Genomic DNA, 27,347 nt, shown 5'->3' with positions numbered 1-27,347 from the left:
GCCATCTGTTCAACTGGGCAAAAAGCCCTCACAAATCCAAAGATCAGGCTTCAGGAGCTAGCCCCCAGAAGCCCAGCCACATAATGGTTATGGATGTTTCTAGAAAGGAAAACGTTCCTTCAGATTCTGCAGGAAACTCATTTAACAGTAAAGACATTGAGTTACTTTGTGCTTTCTTCCCACAATGCAATGCCACTTAGTTCATTTCACATTGATCTGAAGTATCTCAGGACTGTGGTCTTAACGAGCTTGTCCCAAAGCTCAAATCCCAATTTGACTAGGTGGTATCATGCTTAACTCCCTTTGCTCCATCAGGAGCTAAGTGTAAGTCCATTCATAGCTCAGGACACTATCTCCTCTTTGGACCTGCCGATGCCCCTTTTCAGTGTACCTGCACAGCCAGAATGTCAAGGCCACAGAAAGGTCTCGGGGGGTGTGGGGGGAAGGGGAGGGAGAAAAAAAAAGGCCCTAGTTTAGCTGCATAAGAGAAGAAGGGAATCAAACTATTCCTAGCCTAGAATACAACCAAAACTAACACATAGGTCAGCCAGCCCATTGCATCAGAAATAACTGGTTTAAGAGATACAAGACTGAAGCATTGTAGTTTATATTGGGTGGAGAAGGTCTCAGACATTTGTACACTAGTCACTTCCAGTCATGACAGCATGAAGCTGTATGAATGATGAGTAGGCAAGAACTACTCCAGGGAGTTTTAGCATGGCACTTTGGTCTGTATGGGTCTTCTGCTTCCACAGGGACACTTGTCAGCCTGAACAGTTTGGATGATGGGATTTTCAGTAACCCCCCCATGTAAAGCTGAATGAGCGAGAATTCTTCCCTCCTACCAGGCGCTTGTTGCAGTTCTGTTTGGAAGAGGTTTCAGACTCTAGTCTGGCACATCCCAAGGACTGGTCCTTCCTGAAGGTCTGAGCAAGACGGGCTGCTCTCAGTTCCCTGAGAGAAAGGAGAGGACGAGAAGTCAGAGCTTGCCATACTCGGTCCTCACCAGCTGCAGAGACAGGTCATTGCTTTTCAAAGCTAGACAAGCACCATCCCCCAATTTACCCAGGTAAGTTAACAAACCTAGGTGGGAACATCATTGCAGTACAGTTGCAGGACTGGGAGAACTCATAGTGCTCCCAGCACTATGCTCAGTCCACCAGGACTCAAAGCAGCTCCAGCTAACGCTTCTGCTCCACAACAGGTTAGGTTTTCTGGCAGTTGACCTGATGACTAGGGCAACTTGTGACAAACTTGTTTCCCAGTCTGTCACAAATATCTAGTGTCCCCTGTGATGTTGTACCCCATAATGCTTTATGGGAATATGACATAACTGGAATAGGTTTTATGCTACCTGTGCCATATAACAGATCTATGTAAAGGTTATGATCTACTGAATCTATTAATCCTATTTGTATGCATTTATCATTTTTGTATTCAAAGTTATGAATATTGGCTGTGTACTGGCTTGATTTCTAAATACCCTTAGTAGAGCATTTGGTCAGTTCCTGGAGGAAGTAATTTGCAAAGTTAAGTACCCAATCAAGAAGCACTTAAGGCACAATGCATCTTGGAATGCTCCAATCCATATGGTCTTCCTGGAGACATTCAAAATACCATGTGGGCAATGGCTTCTGCCTGTAAAATCTGAGTCATGCATGGACATGTGACTTGCCCAGGTGACTCAAGGACTCCATCTTGGAGCTGGACTTTGCATAGGAGAGGGTCTCCACCCACAAGAGAAAGTCTAGTTAAGCCTGTGGGAGACCCCTCCATTTTGGCTTCTGCTGACTAAAGAGAGCCTCTCCACCCCCCAGGATACCTGAAAAACTGGAACAAAGGACAGTAAAGGGGGTGTGAGTGATTGCTGGACCCAGACTTGCAAGAGACTAGTCTGTAAAAGGAAGCTTACTGGAACTGGTGAGATCTTATCTGTATTCATAGGCGTGCACATGGGGTGTGCCCAGACACACCCTAATGCAGGGGTGGGCAAATGGCACCACTCCCCAGTGCGGCAAGCCATGGGGTCCGCGCTCCCGGGCTGGAGTGCCCGCCGAATGCAGCAAGCTGCCGGCCCCTCCCCTGCCTTGGAGTCCCCTGGAGGACATACCGCCACGTGCACAATGCTCTAGGGGCCGGGGCTGCGTGCTCCCGTGGGGCAGTGTTTGGCTCCGCGGGGAGGCTAGGAGCCTCATCTCATGGTAAGGGGTCCGGAGCCAGCAGGGTTGGATAAGGGGTGGGATCCCAGGGGGGCAGTCACGGAGTGGGGGGGGTCTCTGGAGGGGGCAGTGTCGGATGGGGCATAGGAGTCCTGGGGTCTGTCAGGGGGTGGATAGGGGTCAGGGCAGTCAGGGGACAGGGAGCAAGGAGGGTCCTGGGGGGGGGCTGTTAGTGGGGGGGACCCGGGGGACAAGGAGCTGGGGGGTTATATGGGTCAGGAGTTCTGGGGGTCCTGTCAGGGAGTGGCTGGATAGGGCGTGGGAGTTCCGGGAGTCTGTCTGGGGGTGGGGGTGTGGATAAGGGTTGGGGCAGTCAGGGGACAGGTAGGGGGTAGTGTCCTAGGAGGGCAGTCAGGGGACAAGGAGCAGGGGGGAAGTCAGGGGGAGGGAAGTCGGAGGGAGTGGATGGAGGTGGGACTAGGGCAGGGCAGGGGCAGAGCTAGGGTGGGGCTCCCTGGGTGCACACCCTAATGAAATGGGCTGCGCACACCTATGTCTGTATTCAGTTTCTTACTGTATTAGACAGACTTGTGTGTTATTTTATTTTACTTAGTAATTCACTTTGTTCTGTCTGTGTTACTACTTGGAACCACTTAAGTCCTACTTTCTGTATTTAATAAAATCACTTAAACTTATTAATTAACCCAGAGTATGTATTTAATACCGGGGGGAGGCAAACAGCTGTGCATCTCTCTCTCTATCAGTGTTATAGATGGCAAACAATTTATTAGTTTACCCTGTATAAGCTTTATACAGGGTAAAACGGATTTATTTGGGTTTAGACCCCATTGGGTGTTGGGCATTTGAGTGTTAAAGACAAGAACCCTTTCGTAGGCTGCTTTCAGTTAAGTCTGCAGCTTTGGGGCAAATAATTCAGACCCTGGGTCTGTGTTGGAGCAGACGGGCGTGTCTAGCTCAGCAAGACAGGGTGCTGGGGTCCCGAGCTGGCAGGGAAAGGAGGGGCAGAAGTAGTCTTGGCACATCAGTTGGCAGCTCCCAAGGGGGGGGTTCTGTGATCCAACCTGTCACATCCCCAATTACATTTTTTCCTTCAAAGATTAGAGGTGGCTGGATATTAGTAGATCACAAGTAGTCCTGTAATACAAGTCTGTTTATTCCTCCCTGCTGCCCTGAATCCAGTCAGTCAAAAGCAACGCTAGTCTCCATTTGTTGTAATGCTTTCATCTGTAGGAGATTCCCTTGTCTGATTCTGCCTTGCTTTTCCAGAGTCTGCAAGCTCTCTTGTCCATGGGGAGAAGAGTTTACCTCTCATCTTTCCCCTCCCTAGCTGGTGGCAGGAGAGCCAACACATCTTACCTGATCCCATAACCTCAGCTGCAGCCCCGTCCCCTTAAGGCCACTAGCAGCAGCAGCTGGAGGGGGCTAGAGAGAAGTCTGATCTGCATTGATTCAACATTGCCACTTCCTTCTGGGCAGGGCAGCCAGTTCAGTATTTATTCCCCTACCCTACACACAGATTCCATGTTGTAGTTCAGTGTTTCTCAATGAGCTGTTGATCAGTGCTCGTCCCTGAGGTCTCCCTGACAGTTTAGGAAGACAGCAGGCCAGTCCCTGGGATCAAAAAAGGTTGATAAATCCTGTTTGTAGCTGACCACCTTCTCCCCTAGTGGCCAGGATTATAGGTCAGCCAAGTCATTGGTTAGTCAGATGATCTAGCCAGCACAGCACTTCACTTGGAGGTGAACTGCTGCTTTCTTAGAGCTACATACAGGTGAATTGTGGCAGAGCCCTAGAAACATAGGTATAGTTTGATGGAGATATTGGGGGGTGGGGGGGCAGCCACATGCTGGGCTCCTGCTTCTCCCCCCCTCGCCCCTGCCACACACACATTCCTGTATCCCCTTCTCTTCCCCATCCCCTTCCTCTCCCCACTGCCATCCCCTTCTCTTCCCCCTGCCTCACTCCCTCCCCCCCCCCCAAGGGAGAGGGCACTCATTGTACAACAAACAGACAGGCACTAGGACCCAGGAGGCAGCATCCAGCTGCTGAGGCAGCAACCCAGAGCCTTTAACAACAGTTGCTCCCTCCAGCAGCCTCCTCTGCTCCTTCTGCCAGCGGAAACGTGTGGGGGGTGGGGTGGGGGGAGAAGCATGGGGAGGCTGGACATCCCCCCTCTACTCCCCCAGCAGGCTGAGCAGAAGTCTGGTGGAGAAAGCGAACCCCGCCCCCCACCAACACCTTGCCTCTGTTTGGGGGTAATGCCCCCCCCCACACTCCCCAAACTATACCCATGACTCAAATGCCCTCCCTTTAGCTACACACTTGGGGACCAAGTTCCCTAGAGACCCACTATTCAAAACTCCAGTACTTCTACCACCAGAGCCCTGCGCAGATACAAAAATTTGTATCTGCATCTGAGCTGTGATCTGCAAAAGTGGTCTGCAGATGTGGATATCCGCAGGGCTCTACCAACCATCTCAAACCAAAGGCTGATGAGCAGTTGCCACGCCATTAAAGCAATCAGCTCAATGCACCACTGTCCGGCAGTGCTCCTCCTCTTTATGCCCAGATAGACCCTACCTTTCCAGCATGGCAGTCTTAAACTTCTCCACATTTAGCTGCTTCTGGAGCTGTGCAGCTTTTCCAAGAGAGGGCCGAAGAATTGGGTGTTTAGTAAGAGCCGTGGCGGATGGTCTTACAACTGGGTCAGGGTGAACCATGAGCTAGAAGAGGAAGTGGGGAAGGAGTGGAGGGTTACAGTTTCTTCTAATGAAATGCCAATCTGAGACATCCCTTCCCCCTCTGCATTGCACCCTGAAGAGCCTTACCTTAAGGAGTCCATGAAAGCCATGTGTGAGCTGCTGAGGGATTGGTGGAAGGTTGCCTCTGCGGATATGGTGCCACATGGCATCATTGCGAGGCAATGGTCCTGACCCTGCTGCTAGAGCCATTGTTAATGCCAGGGCAAAGATGTCTGCCTTTGGCAGATAGCAGTATTGCTGTGGAGAAGAGAACCAATTACATGCACATTCTCCCCAGTATTTGGTGTAGTAAAATGGTCCTTCATTAAGATAAGAGTACAGGTTCATGGAAGTACTTTAGAAAAAGCATTTACCTGGCACTACCTCCACCATCCCAATCATTACTCTTTGCAGCTTTGACTCCGAAGAGAAAAATATGGTCCACTTCCACTGTTTAGTTTTAACAGGTTGTACACAGCTGGGAGTATCCTCCAAATCCTGAGGAACTTCTATCCCACATCCGGAAAGGCAACAGCAAGATGGAAGGACTCCTTAAATTAGCTAATCTATGCCTCTGACCTTTACAACATAGTAGCAAGTCAGCCTACTGCTAGATTACCTCACCTGTCCATCTATTTGATGCAAGGCTGGAATGTGATGGATTGGATTTGGACACTAAATATATTTTACCACAAAGGAGATTTCCATTTGGGAAGTTTCTGGGCCACATCCTCGATCCTCCTGACCTGTCTGTGGCCACTAACGTTTTGTCTTTGTGACAGGGTGGGGGCCTTTATTTTGGTTTATGCCAGAGTGGCAAAGCTAAGGTTAGTCTAATACAGGGGATTAGGTAGGAGACCCCCATGTAGGGAAGAAAGGGAAATCATACCTATTGTACAAATATCTGTCCAGGTGTTAATGACCCTAGCATATAAAGATGCTTTAAATGTAATTCTAGCTCCAATTCAGTAGTCAGGTTTCTACCCACCAGGACCGTCTGCATTTGAGATGATCTTTAACTTCCCATCCCATAAACTGAGATGTAATGTGGTTACAGAGACTATCAGAGACCCAATTGTCAAGTATATTTAAATATTTATACATCACCATACAATTGTGCTTTACAGAAATAAGGAGGGGTTCCTGCCTCAGAATTCAACCAAGCTGAGGACCAGGAAGGAAATATATAAGCCAGGTTAATAAAGAAGATACAATATTCCACTGCCAACCCTCCCGTTTCACACATACACGCCCCATCCTCCCACAAATGAAAGGGGCAGTTGTACCTCTTGCAGAATCTCATTGGCCAGAAAACGACTGTCTCCCTCCTCCACTTGGGGATTAGTTATTGATGTCACATGGCCCAGGTCACCTAACAGGAGAAGAAACTAACTAGAAATCCAACAGACACCCACAGATCTGCGGGGGAAGTCCCACTATGTGTGCATCTTAAAGGAGCTCCGAGAGGCCAAAAGAACAGGTGGAATCAGAGAGCTAGTGAGCCAGCTCCTCCCCCAACCCCAGGCATCCGAAGTCTGGATTTTAATCCAAAGTGAAAATAACTTGGCTGGATTCACCACAGCCCTCAGATCTATGAAGACTGATACATTTCACCAAGTCTCTCTCTGTGCTCTATGCCTCCAGGACTGAGTTTTGCAGGTCATGACTGAGGGACATAGTATCCCTATGGCTATAGCATAGTATTTAAGAGCAGCTTTAGAAAGAAGTCACTAAACAGTCCATGAGTCAGATTAAACCTACCAATTTTATATGCCACATTGGAAGAGAACCCATCATCTTCACTGTCGCTCTCTTCCTGAGCAGCGGAGCCATCAGTCACCAGCTTGTGACAGATGAAGATGTTACCTAGAAGAAAAGAGGCTTATATGTAGTTGAACCCTGGCTATTCATAATGGAATGCTCTTGCAGGTATCCTAATGGTCAACAGATTTGGAGTTTCTTGAAGTAGATCAGTTCCCTTCCCATATAGAGTAGTACAAGTGGCTTCTACTCACCTGATTACTGCTCCAAGTACATCTCCCCCCCTCCCAAAACACCCCCACACCCCCACCACAATCCATATACCCCAGTGTCTTAATCTTACAATTATATTGGAATATTTCATAGTAAAGTGAATCTGGATCTTCAAGGTAGACAAAGGAAATGGACATGGTTTCCTACAACCTCACCACCATGGTGCAGGACACTTGAGCTGGAGTACTATATTGAGCAACAAGGGAATAGCCAGATAAGGAACAAGGAAGTCCTTCCCCCTTTGAGCTGACCTGCTTGGTCACCAATATGAAACCGAACACTTCTATGTCAGCCAGGGTTATAAAGAGGGAAGGAGAAAGGAAGAAAAACCCTGGATTATGATTTCCAACTGTAAAGGAGAAGGTTTCACAACTACATTTTTCAGTGCAATAGCAAAATTTGAGACAGACGTGAGATGTTTGCCTAACTAGAGATTTGCTTCTTCTAGTTAAGGTACTGAATGTTACTGCAGTGATGAGTATCAAGGGCCTGAATTTAGAAATTCTGATTGCCTACAATTCCTAGTAATCAATGGAAGCTGTAGGAGCTCAGCAAGAGAAGCCCCAAGCTACTCATTTCACTTCTTTGGAGTTTAAAAGTTCTCATTTGGTCTCAATTTTCCTTCCCTCTGTCCAGTTGTGGGTTTGTTTGAATCTGGAACAACGTTCAGTTTGAGTTGCACACAGCAAAACAGTTTTCCCCAGTGAGACTCACTACGCTTATTGGGTTAGGGAGGATAACCTCACATCCCTGATTTGAGACTTTGTATGTAGAATCCCGTTTGGAGGCTAAATCCCTGGCCAACAATCCAACCCTATAGTCCTTATTAAAGCAAATTCCTACAGGCCAAACTCCTGTTAGAATTTTTGCCCAAGTAAAAAACTACAGGATCATGTCAACCCACAATTTGTCCAGCCCTCTTGCAAGCAAGTTACAAATGCTCAAAGTCTGCATGTAGGACACATGCCAGTAGACTGTTGCCATCTCAGAGTTTGCACTGTTCACACACATTTCAAAAACAAATTAGTTCAATGTGTGCAAACAGCACTAGTCAACTTTTGCTGGCTGAATTAAGTTAGCTCTCACTTTGAGTAGCATGTTTTTCCCAGTTACCTCCCCACCCATTAATGAATAAGATGTTAAAAATCATCATTTCTTTGCATTTAAAGTTGTACAGTTGGCTGTCAGAGTTATGAAACTCTGCTTTGTACCATTTTAATATTGGTTCAGTTTTGAGTTGTATACTCTACAAGATTATAATATAACAGATAGAGATTTAGTGGATCCTACTTTTGTAGTTAACCCATTAAATTTAGAGATTGGCATTGATAGCACAGGGAGGAGCCCTGGAGCACCTCTCTAAACAGTGTCCTTTCTATGCTTATTTGAGTTTCCACTAATATCTAACTGTGCTTGGGAGTTCCTCCTCTAGGAGAGTTACTGTAAGTATGTGGCTCTGTAGTCCGCAAAGAATGTTCTTTTACTTTACTTTAGGTACACATTTGTTGCTTGAAAAAGCATGGTGTGTGCATGGAACCCAGTCATCTTAGAGTGCATTTTGAATATTGCCACTAAAAAGCCTCTTCGCATAGTAGTGGGGCTCTTTAGAGCAACTGCTGTACTATTGCATTTCTTCTGTTCATACCATGCACAAGAAACAGGAAGAGGGAGTGTTATAACTGTACCTGAATGCTCTTCTTACAGTTACACAGAGCATAGCAGTGCTCCCTGTCCAGATCCAGAATGATCAGTAAACATTTCTGGGGGAGTGGGGTGGGAGAGAAGAGGAAGATGGAGAACAACAACAACAACTTTTCCTTTCAACTGCGGATCTAGACTCCATGAGGAGTAGGAAGAAAGATACCTTCCAACCTACCACCACACAGATTACTGGACACAGGCAGCATGAGGGGAGAGGGACCAGACAAGGAAAGAGCTGTACTTACTAGGTTTGATGTCCATGTGTGCCAGGCCAGAGCTGTGTATGTACTTTAGCCCCATGGAAACTTGCAGCAGGATCTCCTTTAACTCTGCTTCTTGGAAATAGCGCCCAGTCTTAGCATTTTCCAACAGCGCATCTTGCAGGCTCCCACCTAAGAGAAATAGTCAACTTTTGATGCAGGTATTTTTCCTAGTGAAGTGAGATGCTTGAACTCATTTTCTGCTGGACTCTGGATACCCATTATTGCTAAGTACTAAAGAACTACACAAAGGGTGGCAAACCTTGGTCAGAATAGCCATACAACGTTTAGGAAAGATTTACGCACCGTACAAGCCATCTGGCATTACACTTGCCATCGCATAGGATGGTGGTTTCTCCAGCTCTCTAGACCGACTTTCTATTTGCCAGGAAGGGACCTAAAGCTATTAAGAGTGGCAGATCAGGGAGCAAGGAAGTCTACGATACAGAAATCAGTGATTTAAAGAAATGTAGGTGGCAAGACTCTCATAACAGAGCTGTTTTATTGCTCTTCATTTAGATACACTCAGTGCATCAGGTATTGCACAAAATGCTCTTCTGCCTAATCTTTAACCCAATGCAGCTGCACCCCCACAACTCTAGTCATGGGTGTCTTCGTAAACGGTGAAAGTTGTGCTGAGTTACAGTGGTGACTATCAAGAGTCATTTGTTACTGCAACCTAAATTTTAACTCACAACTCCAAAGCAAAAACCAAAAACAAAAAGAAAAACATCGCACACCCAGATCTCACAAGCTATTAAACTGAGCCAGATGTTTGCAATAGTGCTTCCAAGTGTCCAGATGTGGACTTGCCCGCCACCTACTAATTCCTGCCAACTGGAACGAGGTCAGGAGCAGGCTGTTTGGGAGTTTCCCCCTCACTATGGTTCTGCCTCTGAGGCACTGCACCATTCACACAGCTAAGTCAGAGCAAGAGAATTTGCTTTCCAGGTATGTTCCACTCATGTACCAGATTAGCTCCTTTTAAACTGCTGTTACTCCAGTACTTGAGGCTTGATGGCGTACAGCTCTGTGGCAGACTCCCAAACAGCAATGGCATCAGGAATGCATTCCCCAGATCAGCTGTACCACAGCAATGAGGGAAAACTTTAAAAATTCCTAATGATGAGTGCATACCATGCGTGAGCTATAGGTACCCCACCCTGCATTTAAAGTTTATTTAAAGCTGCCCCTATACCCATTGTCATTATAGCATTCCCCATCACATGGGCTAGCTGTTACCTTCCTGGCTCAAGGCAAAGCATTAAAGTTAGCATTTAGGTTTAGAAACTGACCTTAAACCCAACTGAAGTTGATCTCCGTTGTAAGATGGAGCTCGATAGGTTTAAGCACCACAAGGAACCAGATGTCACCCTGACATTTATGCTCTTAACAAGGCTGAGGTTCTTACCATTGCAGTGTTCATTCTGAATGATCATGTGATCATCCTCTGCCCAAGCAGAGTAGTAGCGCACAACATGGGGATGGTGTCCAAGCACTGCATGGGCATAGACTTCCCGCAATGCCATTTGCCTGGAGATGGAAACAGAAGAAACAATGGCGATCTTCTAGAAATGGGGCTTCAGTGCCCTGCAAGAAACCCTAGTTCAGAACCGGATCTCACCTCCCCAGTCAGGCCAGGATTGAGAGCTATGAGCACCTAAGAGGGAGGAAGGGAAAGATGTGCATTTATGCTGAACAGCAATTTTTAGGAGATTGAATGGCATTACTCGGCTCTGAAGCAAATCCCATCCTGTCCTTAGGAAGGAGCATTTTCAGAAGCTTATGGAGAGGAGCATCTTGAGACGAATATAAGAAGCAGTCAAGATCAGATGGAAGTAATCTATTCTGACACAAAGCCACAGCAGCCACTAATGGAGTATTGGCTGGGCATGTCAGACCTAAAGCAAGGTTGGCAGTTAGTGAGTTAACCCAAAAACTAGCAGTAACTTCAGAGTTCTACTTGTGGAGCCTCAGCACAACAGGGTGATGTCCAATGGATGAAGCCTCTGATATTTATTACTTTAGTGTCTAGTCTACCATGGAGTGATAGAAGGACACTGATCCACCTGCCTGCACCCAAAGCTGTAAGAACGGGTGCATTCTTGTGAACTTACTCCCTCTTCTGCCAGGAGCGAAGTCATGGCCTTTGTTTCAACAACCCCTAATAAACCGAGGAAGAGTGGCATTTCCAGAACTACATAGGAAGCTCCTTTTAGCCCAGCAAGTATAACATGAGCAAAGAGACCCAAATCATCTTTGAGTATCAATTTCACATGCCCTCTAGGTTTCAAAGTAATATTAGTAACAGATACAGTGGGGTTTGCCAGATAGTTGCATGGGATTGGAGATTCTCCACCAGTCAGTAAAGTGGTAGATAGTGAATGTAACGCCAATTTGTAAGAGAGGTTCCAGAGGCAGTTCTGGCAATTACAGGCCAGTGAGCGTCACTTCAGTACCAGGCAAATTGGTTTAAACCTATAGTGAAGAACAGAATTCTCAGACACAGATGAACACAATATGTTGGGGGAAGAGTCAACATGATTTCTGTTAATGGCAATCATGCCTCAATGTATTAGATTTGGTGGAAGGTGGTCAAACATGTGGACAAGGGTGATTCAGTGACTGTAGTGTACTTGGATTTTCAGAAAACCTTTGACAAGGTCCCTCACCAAAGGCTTTTAAGCAAAGTAGGCTGTCATGGGATAAGAGGGAAGATCCTCTTGATCACTAATTGGTTAAAAGATAGGAATGAACAGTCAGTTTTCATAGTAGATAGAGGTAAATAGTGGGGTTCCCCAAGGATTTGTACTGGGATTAGTGCTGGTCAACATTCATAAATGTTCTGGAAAAGGGGGTGAACAGTGAGGTGGCAAAGTTTGCAGACAACTACTCAAGATAGTTAATTCCAAAGATAAATTGTGAAAAGTTAAAGGGATCTTACAAAACTGGGTGACTGGGTAACCAAGTGGCAGATGAAATTCAGTCTTGATAAGTGCAAAGTAATGCACCTAGGAAGACAATCCCAAGTATACATACAAAATGGGGTCTAAATTTGCTGTTACCACTGAAAAGAGTTATTGGAGTCATTGTGGATAGTTCTTTGAAAACATCTGTCCAATGTGCAGCAGCTGTCAAAAAAGCTAACAGAATATTAGGAACCACTAGAAAAGTGATAGATAAAACAAAATATATCATAATGCCACTATATAAATCCAAGGTATGCCCACACCTTGAATGCTGCAAGCAGTTCTGGATGCCCCCATCTCACAAAAGTACATTAGAATTGGAAAAAGTACAGAGAAGGGCAACAAAAATGATTAGGGGGTATGGAACAGTTTATATATGGAGAGATTAAGAAGACTGGAACTGTTCAGCTTAGAAAAGACATGACTGAGGGGAAATACGGTAGAGGTATATAAAATCATGAATAGTGCAGATATGTGAAGGGGTAAACAACACTTCCTTATTCACTAACAAGAACCAGGGATCACCCAATGAAATTAATAGGTCTCAGGTTTAAAACTAACATGAAGAATTACTTCACACATTACACAAATCGACCTGTGGAACTCTGTGAAGGCCAAAAGTATAACTGGGTTCAAAAAGGAATTAGGTAAGTTCATGGAGAATAAGTCATTCAATGGTTATTAGCCAAGATGATCAGAGACATAACCCCATGTTCATGATACCCCTAACTTCAGACTGGCAGAAGCTGGGACTGGATGACGGGGATGGATCACTTGATCAATTGCCCTGTTCTGTTCATTCCCTCTTAAGCCTTTGGCACCAGCCACTGTTGGCGACAGAGTACAGGGCTGGATGGACCATTGGTCTGAACCAGTATTGCCATTATGTTCTCATGAAATCCAAGATACAAAGTGAGGTGGCAAGTCAGTCCATATGGCCTCTCCTTACATTTCTACGAGCTATGAATATGAACACCCCCACTGTTTTAGTCTACTCCTCCTTCCAAGGTTTGTCCTGGAATCTGGTGTTAGTTACAAGTTTCCAAAGATATGCTTTAAAGATCCTTAGAGGGATGGAGGAGCAGTGAGTAATGTAGAAATACATGTCTCAAAGATATGCCTAGCATTCCATTAAAAAAAAATACCCCAACTGACACAGAGCAGCGTTTTTACCACTGTAGTTTCCAGATCGTACACTCACTCATCGGAGGATCCTGCCAGAGGCCTCTTCGAGCGCTTGATAGCATACACACATCCATCTAGGCGTTTGATACACTTGTAGACAGAGCCAAATTCTCCTACCCCAATTTTTTCTAGCTCCAGGAATTCCTTCTTGTAGCGGGAAACCATGTTGCTCTCTCTCAAGAGAAATCTCTAGGGGATTAGACAAAGCAAAGCAACAAGAGAAAGAAAAGTTAAGGACTCATCATATACCAAGGGTGGTCTTAAATGGTGCAGGGCGGACCCTATAAAACTAACATGTAAAGTCTCCATTCAGCTCCCTCTTCATTTTTGTGTACTCTCAACCATTCAGACACAGAGCTCCTGCCTGCTTCTCTGTAATGGCCTCCTTCCATCACCAGTTTGCAGTTCCAGGGCCTTTGATGATGACCTGACAGACTAAGCAGAAAGTAGCTAAGAATTCCCTCTCCCCCATGACTCACTAGCATTGCAATTAGTTAATGCAGGTCAGGAATTGGGCACGGTGTTCTAGCTAACTGTGCATAAATGGTCCCATGGCATAGACCTCGAGGCTACTTCAGCTATCCACCTGTAGGTAGTTGTGACCCACAGCCAAGATAACCATCCTGGATGTGGAGCAGCAGCAGAAGGTAATGTTATTGGACTCCAATCATTAACTACAGTAGAGTTACATGGGAATTGGTTACAGATATTCGATTGGGTGGAAGAAGACCTGTACCACCAAACTGTTAGTTCTTGTCCTCCAGAAAAGGAATTTCCAGATGGAAGACCACTGGAGGGCTGGTCAGAACATATCAGTTATCGGAAGAAGGCAAATTCAGAAGCATAGGGTTAGGTGGGCAGGGTCTACCAGTCTGCAGTGTTTTAAAAGTTTAGACAGGAGCTCCACATGTCCAGCTGCGGTTTAAGTAAGAACTAATGCATGTTTTGAATTTAGAAGACAGTTTGGTATCCTGGCTAGCATGCCCCCCAAGCTATGCACAAGTTATTTCATCATGGTTGTTCTATATTTGCATACAGTAGGTGCAATACTGCAGCAGTTCAGACTGGTCTAGAAGCTTTCAATATTCTTCACAGTATTTGCTGAAGGTCTGTGACAAGTGAGGTAGTCACAATGCTGCCTGTCCAAGTTTCCAGCTACTCCACCTGTCCAGGCCATTCTTCACACAATTAAGAGCCGAGGAAAACAGCTGGAAAAGAGTCAACCTGTGTGCCTATGTTAGTAGCCACTGATACACAAGAGGAAGGGAGGAACGAGGAGTTATCTGCCACCATCACTAGAAGAATGTCCAAGGGAGAAGGGAAAGATACAAGACAACTGGACAGTATAGCCAAGGAAGCAGGGGACTAATGAAGATGGGATATGAAATAAAGAGCAAGAGTAGTCCATGAATTTTTTCTCCCCCCAAAATAAGACTCACATTGCACATTTTCTTCCCACATATGCAATGGCTGAGGTTCCCTCAGATGTTTGTGATCATAAGTGGAAGAGGTGCTGCACAGGACAATTAAAATGTGGCCCCCAGATACTATTAAGCATAAAAAGCAGTACACATACCCAACTCACTGCAAACATTTTTTAAAAAGTGTCTGCAAAGGCTTTAAAAAAGTACTGAAGATACACCAATCTAAGCACCAAGCTAACATGCTCACACTTAACAGTGGGCCTTTTATTCACCCTAGACAAGTGGTTTTGTCTGATTGGTGTCAAACCAAATCTATTGCTAAGTGGTAAGAGGCTTCCTTTTAATGAGCATGGTAGTCCATAATGATCCTGGATATCTCCATTGTTTGTCATAGTCATAAGTGTTATACTGCTGTTCTGCTTTGCAAGAGAAATTCCAAGACACAAGTCAAAGTTAAGCTGCATCACTGGCCCTCACAGGCAGGGAGCACCACCTCTCCATTTCTTAGCACAACCCAAGCACTGCTAGACTGCTTTCATGATGAATATACTTGTAGCTGCATTGATTCACTTATCGTCTGTGGAGTAGGGAGAGACTCCAAGGTAAAGGAGCTGAGATTTTTACCTAGTTGAATGGAGATACTGAGTTTTTCTTTAACACTCCCTTAAATGATTCTGGCTTGGTTTGATTTTTAAAACAGCTCAATTTGTTTGGATAGCTGTCACATAGGGAAAAACTAATGTCTGTTGTAATAAATAAAAGCAAAAATATTGAGTAAATCCAAGATTAATTCAGATGAAGTGACAAGCTTTTGATTATAAAAAGATTAGATCCTAAAACAGAATAGGGGCCAGATTCTCAGGTGGTGGAAACTGGTTCATCTCCAGTGAAGTCAGATGCACTCAGCCGGTGTAGTTAGCCATAGAGGATCACATTGGATGCCAATGTCTTCACTACAGATTTCTGCCAGCACAGCCATGCCAAGGGGGCCATCCCTAACCATCATCACTGTGCTAGCAGAAGCCCCTAACATGATGCACTTATACCAGTAAAATGTGTTTGTTTTGCTCATGGGGGATGGTTTTACTATAGGGTACAGAACATAGCTTTGCCAGTATTGTGCTGGATTCCTATACCAGTAAAGCACTCTTAGTGTAGGCACAGCCTCTGCTTATACTTAATGATAAAAAGAGAAGCATTTAGCAGTGAGTGGAATCCTGACTCTTCTCAGCCCTGCCACAGAGTCACTACTACTTAGCTGCTCTGTAGCAGTTTACTAATCTGTAATACAGTTATGTCCGTCTTCATCCTTGTGAAGTGACTTCAGACTTAATTGTCAGTGAAGTGCTGTGAGCTGCCGATAATGTGAGATACAAGTACTATTCAAAATCTTTTGAGAAGAACGTCCCTTTCACTTACTTGCCATGACCAAGTACAAGATTCTCTTTCCTGCTGAAGGTGGTGACTGAGATTAACCACCTAAGCAGCATTTAGGAATGTACTACCCTATTTCAAGTGTTCATGATGTCAGCTGTTGCAACAGAACCACCAGTCTGAATGGTTAGCTGCTAACACCTTTCACTGTAAAGTTACAATAAATATTTTCTTAAGTCTACAGACTAATATTTGGAAATTTGAGGTTACTAGCTTACTGAACACTATTTAATAGGGGTAGCAGCAGAATTACTCTTTCCAGCCATGTTGAGATAGCAAGAGCTTGTCTGTATTTACAGTAGTCTTATTACTTTCCCCATGAAGGAATATGAATTCCTGGCCATCACATGATTATTTATAGAATGGATGTTGGCCAGGACCAGTGAGAATTCTAGAACTAGTTGTAAGAGTTTCAGACCTAGCCAAATGTAAGTTTGTCAAATCAAGTAAACTACTTTCAGTCTAATGACATCGATTAATGTACCATATTTGGTTCTTCCTGGATTCTCTGCTATTCAAACTTAAGTATATAATTTTTTCCTCAGAGCATTCTTGAGTTACACAATAGCGTACATTATTAATACTAGTACAGATATAGTAAGGGGCAAGTTTTTCTGTACTTGGCAACTATGCAGAGACACTCACCTTGGCTGGCAGCCCCTGCTCCACCTTGCCCCCGTTTAGAGTGGGATCTCCCCTAAAATGAGATTTAGCCACAAGTGAGCCTGGACACACACTATCCTATTGCAGCAGTCACAAGACTTAGGTTTCACATGTTTACATTTTTAAAGAGCAGCTTCAAAACTACTCAAGTCTGGTAAAATATTTATAAGGCTCTTCCGGAGGATGGGTACACAGTGAGTTTCTTTGGATTAGGCCAAAGAAAGCTGCGATCATGAGCTGGGAAATTCATGTTCCAGTTTAGAAAGTCTACATATTCCAACTTCCATGTGGCATCCACACTAGTTAATTTGATAGCTTGCCACCACTACACTCTCTATGCAGCTCTAACAGAGGTGAAAGTTGTGGGATCACTAGGGAGGAACAGGCACCAGGGGTTTTGCCACTATGTTTATAGAACACCCTGCTCAGAGCATGTCTAAATGCAATTTGGGACCTTCGGAAGTGAGCAGAATCTTGCTATAATCAGGTTTCACTATGTATTATAGATTAGGCCACAACCCGATCTGAACCTGACTTTTTGAAGGGGTCAAGAATATGCAGTTCAGAGCCATTCATGTGCAATGTTTTCTGAACATACACCAGCCTTCCTAGTGCATATGGGGAGCTATGCTAGCCCCACCCTTCACGACTTGGGAGAGAGAAAGGTGGGGCCCACTCCCACCACAGTTTGAATTCTGTTCTCATCTGTTGGTTATAGTCCTAGATACAAATATTGTAAGCACAGGCTATATTACATTCATAGTCCTGATAAAAGGAAGCCAGGATAGTTCTTTATTTCACATTTCTGGTTTACCAGCCCCACCTCCCAGTAGCGTTTGCTCTGCATGCCTGATTCCACTCCACTGAGTTTAGTGGTTTCATCCTGGGAGAGCGAGGAGGAAGATGTACCAAATTCTTCCATCATTGCTTAAGTTTCTTTTAAAAAATTCACTCCCTTCCTCCCCCTTCTCTGTTTAGCCACAGTACACTTACAGCTCTCCTCTAGCTTTCCTTTTGCCATTGGGAGGGAAGAGCATCTGCCGATATGACTCTGGTGTAAATGGGTTAATGTTGACCAGCGAAGCCTGGGAAGAATCATCTGGATCAGCACCAGGAGTAAATCTCAAGTGCCGGGGACCTTTGGAGGGGAATTTTCCCACGGTTGAAGGAAAAGCAGTCTTTGTTAAGAGACTCTGGATTTAAAAATAAAAACAAAGTGAGTTAAAAGTGTCCTCTAGCTACTGTTTTGTTCAGGGCAGACAGCAATACTTTGCCAGTTTGTCTTCAGGGTCTGATCCACCAAAAGGTGGTTTTGCTGTCCGCTAACATCTTTACCCCCCTTCTGAAAAGGGACTTAGTATCTATATTTTCTCTCCATGAAGATTCATTCTAGTCAAGTCATGTCTCAATCTTCTCTTTGATAAGAGAGACAGATTGAGATCTTTAAGTTTAGCCCATGAGATTTTACAAGGCAAAATGCAATAAGACAATCACTCAAGACTGAGTCTTTGTAGCTTGCTGCTCCTCTAGATAAGAGCCTGGTTACTAGAAGGTGACGGGTTTGTTTGTTTTTAGTTAAGGTTTTACTGACAAAGTGCATTGAATCACCTTTCTGAGGACTCATTAATTGTCATTGTTATGGTGCTTTCCATACAGATGAAAACAAGTTTCTAGCTTCACACAGGAGATTCATCCCTACCTTTGTGTGGCCAGCTAAGGTGAATTTACACTGCAGCTGGGAAGAGTATGTCTACCCAGGCTAGATAGACATACATGCACAAACTCTGCTCAAGACAACTTCTTGAAATGGTAGCATGGCCTCTGTGGTACCGGCAGCAGCCCAGATACATGCTTAGGATCTCAGGTTGTACCCTGCCAGCTAGCCTGAGCTGACACCTATGCCTCCATGGCCAGGTGGCCGCATTGCTATTTTTAGGTATTCTGCTGGAGCAAAGTTAGTACAGCTAAGTCTACATGGGCTGGGAATTATACCTCCCAGCAGCACTATAGATGCACTCCTTGTAGCATGCTGAGATGACAAGAGCAAACTATCCCAATGCGTATGGAAGACAGAAGTATGGTTAAGAGACCATCCTGGCTTAATCAGGAGATCTTCAGTGACCTGAAATGCAAGAAGTCATAAAAAAGCAGAAACTAGCTCACATTACAAAGGATAAATATAAAAACCCAACAGCATCTAGGGACAAAATTAGAAAAGCCAATGCACAAAACACAATTAAATTATCTAAGGACAAAGGGTAACAAGTAAATATTTTACCAATACATTAGAAACAAGACGAGGACCAAGGACAGAGTAGGCCCATTATTCATTGAGGAGGGGAAGGCAATAACAAAACACAGTGATAAAAAGGACATTTAACACTGGGCTGTTTCAGTTTTCACCAAAAAGGCGAGGTGTGATCAGATGATTAATGTAGTGATCATCAGTGTAAATGGAGTCTGATTTGAGGTTAAAATAGGGAAAGAGCAAGGTAAGAGTTACTTAGACAGATTAGAGGTCTTCAAGTCAGCAGGACCTGACAAAATGCATCCTAGAATACTAAGGAACTGGCTTCTACTTATTTATGATATGTAGAGAAAAGAAAATTTTAACATTTCAGCATTTATTACATTAAAAGCAGGTCTTGATTCCCCTATTTTAGACTAAAGGACTTCTTGGAGAACTAGCAGGATGTCATCACAAGACAAGAAAATAAACTTGTGCAATTGAGGAAAGAGATTTTAGTCAGACTGTTTAAGATTCTGTGGTTTGCCAACATCTAACACTTGATAAGAAGATTAATTATGCCAAGCTCTCAAGTTAAGCCTAAGGAAGCTCCTACTCCAGTTCTCTAATGCTCCAAGGAGTAGTGTGTGTCCAAATTGCAGTAAGGGAATGTTGCAAGTCAGAAGTGGGACACCAGAACATCATCCAGTGGATGGGCAAACTAAACTGCTATCTGCACTATTAGTCGTATGACATCTGTTCCTCACCAGACCCATAATCCATGAGAGATACAAGGAGATCCAAAAGCAAAAGCCCTTTGATGTACATTAGTCCCTGGATCGACTGGCCAGGTGGAAATCCAAATCCTATCTCCTCCCTCCCCCCCCCCCCAAAAAAAAACTGCATCAAGAAGCATTAAAGGAATCTCCTCCCTTAGAGGTTTTTAAGGTCAGGCTTGGCAAAGCCCTGGCTGGTATGATTTAGTTGGGGATTGGTCCTGCTTTGAGCAGGGGGTTGGACTAGATGACCTCTTCAGGTCCCTTCCAACCCTGATATTCTATGAATTGGGTCTGCTGTGCTCCATTCAACCAAAGAAGCAACCTAGTTGCCAGTCAATTGAGAAAGAAATACTGGGGGTGATGGCCTTTGTGAGTCACAGGATGCAAAGGGACATCTGTGCATTTACAACAATGCAGAGAAGCCCTGTGAGGACACAGTGAGTTCCAGGTCTCCACCAGTACAGGAGGGAAGCACTGTCTGTTTTATTGATACATCACCCTATAGGGAACTCATTCAGGAACTTCTATAGGAAGAAAAAATAAGGACCAAAATTAATCAATGACCTTCTCCAAGAAACTTAACTTTGTATCTATTGCACACAAATATCTTTCATCAGTGAGCCAGAGGAAGGCAATTAGTGCTTCCACCACATTCCTCTCCCAACTCCACCCCCTAAGGGCTCATACAAAACTAGTTTGCCATGAGAATGATTCCTACCCAACCCCAGCTTTGATGAACAGTTCAGTTTTGTGCACAGAAGTATCAGCGTAGCTGGCCAGAAGAAACTGGTTAGAGGTGTTTCAGATTTGACAATGAATGGAAAATACCATTACATTTCATGAAATTTTCCCTTTTTCTAGCCAGCTCTTGCTAACAGCAAGTTCCATTTAACAATCCAAAGAACAATCTGGAAACCAGGAATAAGTAATCAACTACACCATCTTGCTTCCAAGTACTATGTATGTCCAAATAATGGTCTGTTTTCTCCTTGAATCCTACTAAGAACAATTAATCTACCTCAATGGTAGAGAGTTCTAAATACTGACCACTATAAAGAACATTTCTTCGTACTGATCTTAAGCTTTGTTTTAACTGGGCGCTGCCTGAATACACAGAATGCTTACGGGGCTCTCAACACTAAGGATACATCTAAGGGTAAGGGATGTCTTTTTAGCCAAGCTAAATTGATTGCCAGTTAACGCAAGGTAGTTAAGCATGCTTGTTAATGCTGGACTAGACACTCCCCAAATGTTTGTTCCGGGGAAGAGATATTTGTGGTTCACAACAGAACTAGCCCCTGCCTTCCAGTGCTCAGTCTAGGTTTATGATGAGAAAGTGGGTAAAACATACAAACTGGGAATGAGGCAGAGGGGAGAACCAATAAGGTGGCAGTCAAACAAGCATGTTCCAAATGGTAGGCAGTAGCCCCTGCTCATCACCTGTCTAATGTAATTCTTGCAATACAACATATTTTCAAATGGGCAGAGAGACATTTCCTTGCCTTGGGAGTGTGCGGGGTGTCACACAGCTGCAGTTTTCTCCAGGTGACGTAATGCAGTGGAGTCCCAGGACATTCCCAGGCAGGACCAGTAGTCTTTCTCAAGGATGAAGCAGAGTCCACAGTGGGACTCACCCATGTTTTAGTACGAGTCAGAGACACATCACCGACTTTTCTTTTGGGGGTTACTGCAAGAGGACTGTTAACTCTCCAACTCTGAAAATCCCAGCTCTTCTGGGGGCTTGAACTTTGGGGAGCCTCTTCTTGTATACTACTGTCCTCTTCCATCTCATTCTCTTCAGCGCAGCTGGAAAAATCCAGTTTCTGGATAAGTTCATCACTCTCGTCCCAGTCATCCATTGTGGCTAGAAAGACACAGAATGAATACAATTGATACCGTCCCATTTGATCAGTAAGAGGGGATATGGAGTGTTTTTTACAAGATTGATTGTAAGTAACCACCCTATTTCCTCCACAGGAGATTCATTATTTCAGATATCAGATTTGTAGCCTTAACCCCACATATACAGGAGTTTAGATTGAGCATAACAGTCATTTGACTATACTAAGTAAGGGAAAATAACTTGGAATTACCCTCCCCCCAAAGAATCCATTCAGAGCTTAGTTCAATCTTTGTAAAATAAATCCTGGTCCTACTCTCACTGGTGTAAATCAGGAATAGCCCAAATTAAGTGTTATTGTGATATTAAGCCTGTGTAAATAAGATCGGGATGAGGCATAGAAAGTATCCCCCCCCTACCAAAAAAGAGTTACTAAATATTCCATCTACTTCCCACAACAGATACACAAATCACATTATACTACTGGATAAGCCAGATATAGTGACTCCCACTAGCTCCTTGGCACTACATCTCTAAGAGAAAGTACTATGTTACATACAGCTGTAAAAGCAGGAGACCCTCACACAGTTACCAAATATTTTCTAGCAAAGCCCATTCTTAGTGAGAAACTACCAACTACTGCTGCTCCCACAGCATTTATAACCACCAGCCTGCAGCTGTACCATTGTTAATAGGTGACAATTAGAACTCAGCATCACCTGTTTACAATTGCTGGGGCCCATCCTGCTCCTATTGAAGTCAAAGGCCATTCCATTTTGTCATAGACTTAGATGGTAGTGTAGCAGAGCTCACTGTTTGCAAACAGCCCGGTGGGACAGCTACACTTTCCTACACACCTTCTCCTTACTTTCTAATTCTTGTCCCTCACTCAGTTTCCCAGAACCTAATGAAGAGGCTGCATTTCCTGAAAGCCTGTCTATTTTAGTTTGCATTAATCTGACAAGATAGGTAGCCTGTATCTTTGTCAATTATTAGTCCTTTGGTTACAGGACTAATATCTGAGTCCCACTTCTAAGGTCTCCCTTTAGACTCACTGACTGAGTAGTACATTGTTTTGAGCAAGTGCTGTAACCCATGTGGAGAAATTCAATAGCATTATTTAGAATGTGTTAGACCTCAAAAGGGGACGGAAAGGGAGGGAGAACAAGACCGGGCCTCTACAACAGGAGTGAGTTTTCAAATTGGGGGTTGGGACCCCTCAGGAGGTCACAAGGTTATTACATGGAGAGTCGTGAGCTGTCACCCTCCACCCCAAACCCTGCTTTACATCCAGCATTTATAATGGTGTTAAATATATTAAAAAGTGTTTTTAATTTATAAGGGGGGGTCACACTCAGGCTTGCTATTTGAAAGGGGTCACCGGTACAAAAGTTTCAGAACCACTGCTCTACAAGGTCAAGGAAAAGATTCACAACTCCAGCTTCCTGGTGCTTGAGCAGCTAAAGATTAAAGAACCTTGTCAAGTCTGGGAATGTATAGTGTGAGATCGCCCACAGAGTCGTTCATCTCTCACCCACCCAGGAGTGGGACAATGGCCCTTCTCTTTGTGGCTGTCCTTAGAAACCAAGGATTTTGTGTGCCATTGTGAAGTGCATGTTTTTGAAGAGGAATATAGAATTTTAAGGAACTGGGAACTACAATGGCTTTTTTTCCTTAGTGCCGGGGAAAGCTGCCAGAATGGCAAGCATGAAAAAGGGGAATCCTCTAGCCACAGAACAGGTACAGCTCTGGCATAAGCAGTGCATGTGTTCCCTATCTCCCCTCCCTCCCCACACACATACATACCAAGGGGGCCTGGAGGGGCCACCTGTAGGAGGGAGAGGGGAGGTTCAATCGAGGGCCATGCAGTCCTAGCAATGTGAGCTGACTACTAATAAAAGGGATGGCAATTTAGGTTTTTGTACCAGTGATTAACTCATTTTATACGGGCTACTAAATAGCTATCAGAGGATAACAGAGCAGTGACCAAGTCAGCTTTTTACCACCTGCAGCCGGCTAGGAGACTGTGAACTTTCCTCTTGGATGTGGACCTTGCCCCAGTTATCCTATTGCAATGAACTCTACATGAGGCTACTCCTTGAACCATTCAGAGACTGAGGCTGGTGTAGAATGCAGGGGCTCATTTGTTGAATGAGGCATTTTACTGGCAACATGACACCAGTGCTCCAGGATGGCCACTGGCTGCCTATTGGTCTCTGGGAGGACTTTAAGGTGTTGGTTACGACCTATGAAGCCATAAATGGCCTGCGACCGACTTACTTGAGGGATCACCTCTCTCCTAAGCCATACTATCACAACTGCAGTCAGCTGGGGTGCCCAAGCTGGATCCCCAGAGACTGGACGGCTAGCAGGGTCTTCCTTGTAATGGCTCTCAAACCCTCACACCTGCATAGTCTGAAATAACCCAGATTCAGTGACCTTCTGGGCACACTATCAAAGACACCTGTTTGGGAAGGGTTTTGGAGAAGGCTGAGGGTGTGCTTCCCACAATGGTGAAAAGCTGGAATATAGGTGTCTGGCTGGCTGAGTTCTTGTGAAATGGCTACTTTAATGCTGCGGGGGAGGGGAGATTTCAATGTGTTCTTAATGATGTGCTAGGGTGACTAGAACTTGGGTAGGAATCTTTTATTTTAAATCTAAGTGAATAAATACAGAATTTCCTTTTCCAGTCACTATTAACTAGCTTTGAACTAGTGACCTAGAGATGAAAAACCTCATCCCCCAACTGTCAGTCCCCTGTCTCCCAAACCGTCCCATCCTTATATCATAAAGGGCTTTACTGAAGAAAACTGGACATGTGATTAAAAAAAGGAGGAGGAGGGGAAGGCTTGTTACTACTTATTGTTTCTCTTTACCATATAAAGAAGGCATAAAAGGGTGTTCACCCTTGCTTGTTGTGGTATATTAGGAATAACAAGACTTGACCTCCTGTGTTTGCCGGACAATTCTTTGGAGGACTGTAGAACTGGCTAAGAGATTTATCAGCCCTCAGTTAGACGTACAGGGATATTTTAATCTGTTTCAAACAACACATTTTGCCCAATTGTTTTTCAATTATTTGAATTAAATATGTATTAACAGAAACAAATAGCACAGAAGCCAGATTCTCTCCTGGCATAATTCCCTTGGTTTCAATGAAGTTACTCAAGCAGAGAATTTGGCCTTGAGTTTTAAACTGTATGTATGTCTAAAAATTGCTTCAGCTCTTAATGTACTCAGGTTTCTGTTTCCTAAGATGTTATAATTGCTCTAGTCCTGGGGGAATTTTTCCAACAAAAACCAGAACTCAATATTTGGTATTTCTAATATGAAAAATTAGGTAATTGTTCAGACTTTTCCCTGGTCCTGCAAACACTTCAGCATGTGCTTAACTTTAAATATGTAAGTAGTCCTGTTGCAGTCAATGGAGCTACTTGGAGTGTAAAGCTAGGTATGTGTGTAAATATATGCAGGATTGGCCTTTCTTTAAGCCTCATTCAGTAGCAAAACAGGCCACTTTTTTTCCCCTTTACAAGTCACCTTCCACAGAAAACGCCGTAGGCTAAATACCACATGCTGCTGCAAAGTAAAACTGTGTATAGGTTTTGTGAAACAAACAGTGCACCTTCTCAATATTGAATCTACCTGATCTGAAGTTCATAGCAGCTGGTCACCACTTGATCAATTTGAAATGCCAAAGCCGCTTTTGAATGGTGTATTGCATATCCAGACCAGCTCCATAGGAAAAAAGTGAGACCATTAAGAATTTTATGACAATACCTTCCTTTTAATTTGGGCTGCTTAATTGGGTAATCCAATTAATCAGAAAGTCTCCAAGGGAACTGATTTAAGCCTAATAATATTTAATGACAATGATGGCTGCTTAATAAGGATAGTAATTACACTCAACTTGGTGGCTTTTGGATTGCCTTGGTAGTTCTTAGATTTTTGTGTTTCAATCTTATCCTGATTCTGTGTGCTCCTCTGAAAACAGCTTTCAGTCCCTCTGTAGCTGCAATACATCTCAGTCATCATCACTGCCTCCCCCAATGGAGAGCTTACAACTTTCAAGCCAACTATTCCTGATGAGCATCTCTTAGCTATTGAGGGCACTGACATGGAGCAGGCAATAGGTTCTGTTTCTACCCTAGTGTAGATATTGTCTCTGCTCAATTCCATGGGCTGATTTAGTATGCCATGCTCAGTAGAGCTCTACAGCGACTCAGACAGCGGCATTTCTTCTGAAAAGAGGTCTACTGTTAGTTGGGAATTCTGCCTAATTGGGATGAAAGAGCATCCACCAGGGCCTCTAGATTCTTCTCTGTTAGGATTATAAAGATGGGTATAATAATGTACAGAAAGATTAAGTGACTTTTTCAAGAAACACAGACGTTTCCAAGTTCCCAAAAAGAATCAGCAGTAGAGCCAGAAATTTAGAAGTCTTGGATCTCTGTCCTTTGCGCTAGCCAGATTACACTTCAATAGCTATGTCTATTTGGGTTACCTTTGTACTAATTGTTATTAATATATATGGAGTCTTAATAGTGCTCAGTGTTGTGCATAACGCAGTGGAAGTCACAAGGCACAGCCCCAAGGAAACTATATCCTTAAGCACTAATTCTGCAAAGAGGTCTGTGCAGGAGTCCATACTGACTTCAATCGGGCTCTCTGTTGGTATAATGGGGTGCCCACACTCATCCACTTTCAGGATCAGGACCTATATTAGCACAGACAATATAGTTCAGAAATATTGCAGCAAATGACAATCTAATGTTTGGATCAGTGGCACAAATATCTGTTTTTCAAAAAATAATATCAAAATAATTTTATAATCTAATCTATCTATACGATCTACAGTGCATAGCACTGAAAAGTTAACATCTCCTGGTACAGTATAAATAACCCATATTTATGATTATCTGATTGCACATCCCACTATGCCAGTTGCATTTAACAGGGATGATGAAACGGACAGTTTAGGTTCCAGGTTGTGAGGATACTAATCTCAGTAGAGAAACTGACTTGCACAAACTCCAGGTCACTTGAAATCCAGCAGTTTCTCCACTCTTGGGGTATAAAACTCATCTCTGAGTTGTGGCCCCAGCTGCACGCTTGAGGAAACAAACAATGTAGATTTAATTCCTCTTAAGAAAGGAACTTTAATCTGTGAGGAAAAAAGATGATAATTTAGTTTTTCTTCCCCGAGGGAACTGATGTTCTTCTAAGTTAAAGGAATGGCGCCTAATACAATGGGGATTGAGATAAATATCCTAAAACAAAGAGCAATAAAAATACTATAACAAAAATATTCTAGGCAATAGCACAGTAGCATCATCCTATAATACAGCATTTACTTTTTAATAGCACCCAGTATGTCAAATGTATCCAGGCCACTGGTTTTCAACCTTTTTTCATTTGCAGGCCCCTACAAAATTTCAAATGGAAGTGCAGACCCCTTTGGAAATCTTTTCTCAGGCATAGTCTGCAGACCCCCCAGAGGTCCACAGACCACATTTTTGAAAACCACTGATTTAGGGCCCCAGTCCTGTAAATGGCACTGCACTGATGGACGCCTCCACTTCAGCCCACTTATGCAAAGAGGTTTGCAGGGTCAGGACCTAGGTGTGTTTTCATCTCTGAGCTTTTAGACCCGTGGTGCTGAAGGGCCGAGGATGTAACTGCTTGTACTTGTGGGTAATGTCACTGGCTCCCCTTGGTTAGCTTTGGAGCGCTCACCAGCGCCCTCAATCAACGCTTGCCATGTAGACACAAGGGACCCAGCCAGTGATGCACGAACACCCAGAGCAAAGAGGAACGCCAGCGCGGCTACAGCGCCCTGGGGACCCCCGAAGGGAACAGTTCTGCTGCTCCGCAGCGCTCTCCGCAGGCCCCTGGCAGAGCGTCCCCAGC

The 27,347-nt window shown here is 44.1% G+C and overlaps 1 protein-coding gene across 1 annotated transcript; it reads right to left on the bottom strand.

Moving 5' to 3' along the window:
- Positions 1–472: 472 nt before the first annotated feature.
- WEE2 (WEE2 oocyte meiosis inhibiting kinase) lies at positions 473–25,406 on the bottom strand. The gene is made up of 12 exons (XM_034758013.1): positions 25,083–25,406; positions 21,100–21,461; positions 17,585–17,784; positions 16,574–16,625; positions 13,087–13,259; positions 10,328–10,449; positions 8,902–9,048; positions 6,683–6,787; positions 6,208–6,293; positions 5,009–5,179; positions 4,761–4,903; positions 473–954 (listed from the first exon to the last, which is right to left on the bottom strand). Exons 1-12 carry the CDS (start codon positions 25,096–25,098, stop codon positions 795–797), a joined length of 1,737 nt encoding a protein of 578 aa, XP_034613904.1. The 5' UTR covers positions 25,099–25,406; the 3' UTR covers positions 473–794.
- Positions 25,407–27,347: the final 1,941 nt, after the last annotated feature.

The sequence above is a fragment of the Trachemys scripta genome, chromosome 1 (assembly GCF_013100865.1).
Source record: "Trachemys scripta elegans isolate TJP31775 chromosome 1, CAS_Tse_1.0, whole genome shotgun sequence".
Taxonomy (NCBI): domain Eukaryota; kingdom Metazoa; phylum Chordata; order Testudines; family Emydidae; genus Trachemys; species Trachemys scripta.
The sequence above is the reverse complement of the archived record's forward strand: the minus strand, read 5'-3'. Positions and strand labels throughout refer to the sequence as shown.

Excerpts from the sequence above, each read along its gene's own strand:
- WEE2 (XM_034758013.1), bottom strand. Across the intron at positions 17,785-21,099 it reads ACACCCCGCACACTCCCAAG|AGTCTCTTAACAAAGACTGC; the intron begins GCAAGGAAATGT and ends TTTTAAATCCAG. Across the intron at positions 9,049-10,327 it reads TCAGAATGAACACTGCAATG|GTGGGAGCCTGCAAGATGCG; the intron begins GTAAGAACCTCA and ends TATTTCTCTTAG.